The sequence below is a fragment of the Anomalospiza imberbis genome, chromosome 6 (genome assembly GCF_031753505.1).
Source record: "Anomalospiza imberbis isolate Cuckoo-Finch-1a 21T00152 chromosome 6, ASM3175350v1, whole genome shotgun sequence".
NCBI classification, from domain to species: domain Eukaryota; kingdom Metazoa; phylum Chordata; class Aves; order Passeriformes; family Viduidae; genus Anomalospiza; species Anomalospiza imberbis.
Window position 1 is genome coordinate 24018778 of NC_089686.1, and position 6839 is coordinate 24025616.

Here is a 6839-nt window from a genome sequence, read left to right on the forward strand (position 1 = left end):
TTTTGTTATTGTTAAGTCGCCCCCTGTATCCGGAGCTACAGGGTTGATTGCATGACCCCACCTAACCAAGAAACCTCCATCCTTCAAGAAGAGATAACTGAAGCTGGACCGCTTTTCTCCGGAAATCGCTGTGCAACAAGCTAGCAAGATGGCGCGGGCATCTCGGGGACACGGGCCTGAAACAGGGCCCGTGACCTCGGTCCGACAGCTGCGGCTCTGGGCTTCGCCACCCTCCGGCCCCTCCGACAGCGGAGAAGGCAGCATCCTACCCTGCGGCTGGACACCCGCCCGCCGGGCTGGGCGAGCGCTTCCGGGCGGCGCCGGGAGCTGCTTGTCCTGTGCCCGCCAACAAACGGAGGATGCCGAGGTCAGCCGCGGCTCCCGACACGTTTCCTCCGGCAGGTCCGGGGGAGGACCGTGGGAGCGGGGTCGGCGCTGGAGAGAGACGGCGCGGGCAGCAGAGTCCAGCCCAAGCCGGGGCCGAACGCCACCACAGCCGCAGGGGCAGCCCGCGCCCCTCAGCCCGCCGCCGGCATGAGGCGGGCCGGGCCCTGGTGCCTGCTCCTGGCTGCGGCCTGCGCCCTGGGCCGGACCCCGCCGCCCCCGCGGGCCGCCGTGCGCTGCCCGTCGGCCGGCGCCTGTTTCAGCGCCCATCTCGCCAACGTCTCGTACGAAGACGCCCGCGGCGCCTGCGACCAGCGGCGGGGCAGCCTCGCCTGGGTCAGCAGCGAGCCGGAGCTGCTCCTGCTGCTGGAGCTGCTGGCAGAGACGGCGGTGCCTGCGCCCGCGCTGTTCTGGGTCGGGCTGAAGAGGAACGCTTCCGCCTGCACCCACAACGAGCACCCGCTTCGCGGCTTCTCCTGGGAGGCCGTCGGGGGTGGGACGGCCCCGCAGGAGGTGCCGGCGGCGCTCGGCCGGTGGCTGCAGGAGCCCCTGCAGTCCTGCCTCACCGCCCGCTGCGCTGGGCTGCACCTGGCGGCTGACCCCGGGGATGGCCCCAGATGGGGCTGGAAGGAGCGGGTCTGCCGGCGGAAAAGCCCGGGCTACCTCTGCAAGTACCAGTACGAGGGTGCCTGCCCCGACCTCAGTCCCGCCGGCGCCCTCGATCTCGACTACCGGCTCCCCTTCGAGGAGCGCAGCGGCGGCCCTGGCTTCAGCCCCCCGGGCACCGTGCTGACGGTGGCGTGTCCCGGCGGGGAGGTGCGGCTCACTTGCCAGCCCGAGCCGGGCGGCTTCGCCTGGAAGACGGCAGAGAAACCCCTCTGCCCCTGCCCCTACGGCCGCAGGAGCCCCGACAGCGGGAGGTGCGCCGAGGCCGCCGGGTGCCGCGATGCCGCCGGCGGCTTCGCCTGTGCCTGCATCCCGGGCGGCCCGCACGGAACTCCCTGCCCGGGCACGGGGCCGGCCCCCACCGCTGCAGGCGGCTCCACGGAACCGTCGGGTGCCAGAGAGGAGCGTCGGCGTCCTTTCATCCCGACACCCGGCGGTTCCACGGAGCCGCCCGCCACCGCCACGGCCGCCGCCGGCGGAGCGAAGACGGCTACTCCGCCGCCCTCCTCCTCTTCTTCCAACTACGTTTTCATCCTGGTGACGATCGCTGTGGTGGTGCTGGTCATCCTGGTCATGACCGTCTTGGGGGTGTTCCAAATCTGCTTTAACAAGAAGTCCGAGGGTCGCGGGGACAAGGAGCCGCCGGAGGCCGGCAGCAAGGCGGAGGCAGGCTCCGCGGAGCCCAGCGGAGCAGCGGGGGATGAATAGCCCCGTACCGGCGAGGCCGCGTCCCTCGGGGCTGCCCCGAGCGGCAGCTGCCACCCGGGCCAGCGCTCGGCTCCCCACGTCCCTCCTGCCCCCAGCTCTGCTGCCGCAGGGAGCCGAGGGAGAGGCACCGCGGGACTTCGCTGGGCAGGGCTTGGATGGACATTTTCAGACGCAGGAGCGTTCTTTTGAGGGGATTGAAGTCTTTGGACAGTCAAAGTTTTTGTCGGTCTGAAAAACAGTTATTTCGGTGCTGATTTCACTAGAATATAAATAGATCAGCCTGGCCAACAGAGCGATTGCAGCTGCAACCATTGTGCATTTTTATCCTCTCAGAAGCTGTTCGTCGGGTGCCTTACTTGGAGCAAGCATAAAGTGGGCCACTTTGAGCACTTGCATCTCGTAATTTAGAAGTCACTCCTTGCCCGAGTGGTACTTGGAGGATCTAATTTTCATTCTAACTGCTGGACCTTTTGGAGAGGTGAACTGCCATAATTTTGGGTGAAACTGCAATCTGATATGCTTTCATACTGACATTCTTAAAAAATGAAGGAGCATTTCTATACTTAGAAAGTCATTAAACTGCTAAGGAAGTGAGACGTTAATGGGGACTCAGTTTCAGCTGATGAAAAGAATAAAGGTTGATGTAAATCACTGCCCTGTTTGTTACTTCATACTCATTTTTGTTGTAGCAGAGAATAAATTTTTCAGTTACAGTTTTTCTCCTAAATTGGATTGTTACAAAATTTGCTTTCTGTATGCAATATGTGTCTCCCTTACAATCAGATGAGGTGCTGACACACCACACTGTGAGAGGAATTAACATGAGTCCAAATACATCATGCAAATCTTATTCTCTTTAGTAAGATATATTGTTTTCCATGGAGTCACTTGAGAGTAAGGAAAGATTCACTGTTTGTGGCCTTTACTAAATGAGGTAAGCACTTCCTCTGTGATTTCCCTTGGGAATTCTGTAGAGGAGCTTTCAACCTGGCTGCAGAACTTGCTTTCTGTGCAGTTCAGAGTGCTGATGCTCACTTATTATTATTATGGTGTTGTTTTCAATTCAAGTTGTAATATTAAATATTGATTCAAGGTTTTCTGAGTGCAGTTACACATATCTAAGTGGTCTCATCCAAGCCTTTTGGGGTGCAGGAAGAATAGGGAAATATTTTCTTCCCTTAAGAGAACTTTAATCTCTGAAATGTCTCTTTAAATACACTTCCTTGTTTGTTTGTTTTCCTCTCTTGAGAGCTAACATTCTTACCACAACTTTAATTTTGACACTTGCTTGTTGAGTTTGAAGAACTCTGTTTAAAAAATAATGCGTGTTATTTTTCTTGCAAGCAAAGACTTGATGATAAATATGGTGTAAACATCTGCTAAGGATAAATAATTACATAAGTAATTATTTCTCTCCCTTTAATAGTGATAGGCAGTTGCTGTCTGGGAAACAGTCTTTTGCTTTTGGTAAAGAGGTCACTGATATTTGTGAGCCATCAGACTGACTGTAGCCATAAATCCCCTTGTATCGTGACAGGAATTAAATCCATCCAGGTGAGAATGCTACTCATTACGAGGTGACCCATAATCTGCAAACTTTTTTATTCTGTTTATCTGACATTTGTATTTCAGAAGGCAGGCACTTTTCAGCTTGGGCAGGAGGCTTGATTCTACATTCAGATGTGCACAGATTTGGAAAATGACTTAGCCATTAATGCCTTGTTGTTTAATAACACTCCTGTTGTTGTCAGCGTAAGTAATTTCTTTTATGGGATGGTGTATGTAGAGCTCTCTTCTTCTATCGGGGCTGTATAAGCAAATAGCAACTAAGATAAATGTGAACCTCTCTAAATTTTTTTTGTATGTTTTGGTCTTTCTTTTGTATGAGATAGCTGAACTCTTCTGACAGTGTGATGGGACTGTCCAGGTGTGTTTTTCTAAGCTCTAGAAACTCTCTCTCTTTCTGGAGTCTTACCAAGCACACAATTAAGTGCTGAGTTAAGCACCTGACTACTTATTTTGGCATCTCTCAGTATGTGACTCAGACTGTTTAGTTAAAATATGCAAGTTCATGCCCTTGCAAACCATTCACCTGAATCATAATTCCCATTTCACTCTTCCTGTGAAATAATGTTTTGATTTGAGAGTTCTTTTTCTCACACAATTCAGGATCATTAGACATTTGTCTAGAGGACTACACAAGGGTTCTACTATGTTCCCCTTGGCTTATAATTCGACTCATGTGAAACCGGACTATTTTGCATCTAAGGATGGGATCCATCTTACCATGTGTAGATATCTCCAATAATTCATCTAGACTTTCTTACTCACCTAGACACCTGTACTGCCTATAGAGAGAAATATGTGCTTGCAATTAATCTAATTTTAGACAAGGTGCTGAAAACAGGACTGATGAATCACACCCTGAAAGTGCCCTTTCTCTGCATTGACTGTAAAGAAGGCATATGGAGGCTACTTATATTTAAAAGCCTGTAAAATACACATTTAAAATTAAATCAGAAAAATCAGCTTACTTAAGTCTCCAGCTGTGAAAGTCACTTTTCTAAAAGTGAGCTCATGGTGCCTTCTGTATTTTAAAGGCATGGCTAAATGGTCATAATTTTATTATTGCTTTTATTGCTTTTACATGTTAGAGATTCTTGTTTAGTATGTCTGGGGTTTTTTACCTTATTTTTGCAGTCAGTGGAATACAAATCAAATAGCCTTTGGATTTGTTTGGAACCTGAGCAAGTTTGGAATGCATGAATTTCTCTTTCTCTAATGGTTCAGACCAAAAGGAAGATGATTTGGGAGAAAGGATCATTTTTGCTTTCCACTCTTGATCAAATTGGGTCTTTAGTGAGTAAGAAACCAACACATACCTGTCATGCAACCATTGGTTCATATCACAACCATGATTCACTGGTCTGCAAGGCAAACTCAGAGCAGAGTTTGCTGTTTACATCCATAGAAGGAGAATAAGTAAGATCATAATGAGTACAGATAATCATAACAAGTACTGAGATAATAAAAGTGTCTGGTTATGAAAATGGATGCCATTTTAGTAAAAGTTATTATGTAACACCACATAAAAAAACCACAATCAAATGCAAATATTTTTCCAAAACATGGCAAAGATAGAGACAAATCTTTTCTCTCACATTGCTTACATGTCCGTCAAATAAACATTATATGAGCATATTATATTCCAACTGTATTTCCAGCATAGGAAAAAATATTATTTCATCCCATATTAAAGCCAAATAAATCACATATAAACTTTGTATCTGTGAGTTTTACAATGCTTACATTTGTAATGAAATGGTGATAGCAAGAAACTGTTAGTCTACACTTCAAAATGGTGATTCCTGAAAAGAATAGGAATGTCTAGATCTCTTGTCTATCACAGTTATCCAAAAACTGTCCCATGTTGCCAATTTTATATTTCCTTAATTCCTACAAAGGTATTTTGACTGGTAGGCATATCATTTGTCAGCTGCACATTTTATTTATGAACAAGTGATGAATTTTTAATGGTTAGTTTCATCAAATAATCAGAAATAAAATTTTAATTACCACTTTTTAAAAAAATAATGATTTATGCTGCTACAGACTTAATTAGGTGTTCTGTGGGATTGAAATGAAATCTGTAAGCGGACATGGGAAAAATTTGAGTACTTCTGACAACATTTCTCCTTGTTTAAGTGTATTGTATAGCTTAAAGAATACTAAAAATAGAATGGATTCTGTGCTTCCCCTAGAAACTTCCTATCACTTAATTTTTTTCACGTTTTAAATCCCAGTTATCTTTCCTCATTATTACATAGAGGTCAACCACTGGTAGATGCAATGTAGTTTCTTCTAGAAATATTGTTTTTTATTTCTTCAGTATGTGGACACTTACCAAAGCTGTAGTGTGGTGATTCATATATTTCACTAAAGATACATAATTGACTCAAAAGGCAAACACAGCAGGGCAGCAGCAGCAGCAACCACATTCCCAGGGCTTCAAAACATAAACTTAATATATTTTCTTCTTCCCCCAGTATGCAGCCTTGTCTTTCTCTTCTGGACGTGTAGTCTGGGACTGGAAGACTTGAAAGTGGATGTGTAAAGGGAATCATCTGTTTGCAAGCAAATATTTTCCCTTTTCTGTATTGCTAACTAGAATCACAGAATCACAGAATGGTTTGGGATGGAAGGGACCTTAATGATCATCTTGCTCCACCCCCCTGCTGTGTGCAGGGACGCCTTCCCCTAGACCAGTTTGCTCAGAGCCCCATCCAGCCTGGCCTTGAACACTTCAAGAGATGAGGCATTCACAACTTTGCTGAGCAAATTGGTCCAGTGTCTCACCACTGTCACAGCAAAGAATTTCTTCCTCATACCTACCCTCTTTGTTTGAAGCCACTCCCCTTTGGCCCGTCACCACAAGCCCTAGGAAGTTGTTCTTCTTCAACTTTCTTGTAGGTACTGGAAGGTTGGTTGTAGGTACTGGAAGCCTTCTCTTTTCCAGGCTGAACACCCCCAACTCTTTCAGCCTGTCTTTGTAGGAGATGTGTTCTAACTCTCTGATCATCTGGGTGGCCTCCTCTGGGCTCCAGCATGTCTACATCCTTCTTATGTTGGGAGCTCCAGAGGAGAACACAGTACTCCAGGTGGAGTGGAAGTGGCAGTGGAGCCGGGGAATGCAGAGGTGTGGTGGTGGTCCTGTATTTATTATGTCCTTCCCCTCCTTCTACCTGCTAATCCTTTTGCATTCTGAGCCAGAAAAATGGGAAAACAACCATTCTTATGTATTTTATGGGTTATATAAGAGAAAGAAAACTGCAGGTTCACAGAGAGGATAAGCTGAAGAGGGAAAAATGAGAAAGACAGGCGAGCGTCCATCTCTACCAGGATGTATCTGTCCTAACCATCTTCTTGCTGCATATGTTTTCAGGTGTTACTCAAAATGTGGTGGTTTGCAAAAAAAATAAATATTTTCAGTCATTAAGCCAGGAACAACATATGGGCTATAACCTGTCAGAAAAGCATGGTTTTGTTTTTGGAATGTAACCAGCAGGCCTTGTGTTTTTGGT

General features: G+C 47.4%; 1 protein-coding gene across 1 annotated transcript; it reads left to right on the plus strand.

Annotated features, from left to right (window-relative positions):
- Positions 1–226: 226 nt before the first annotated feature.
- CLEC14A (C-type lectin domain containing 14A) lies at positions 227–1932 on the plus strand. Its single transcript, XM_068192880.1, is given in 2 exon segments — positions 227–523; positions 525–1932. Coding segments are annotated over 2 exon segments (1398 nt in total). The 5' UTR covers positions 227–359; the 3' UTR covers positions 1759–1932.
- Positions 1933–6839: the final 4907 nt, after the last annotated feature.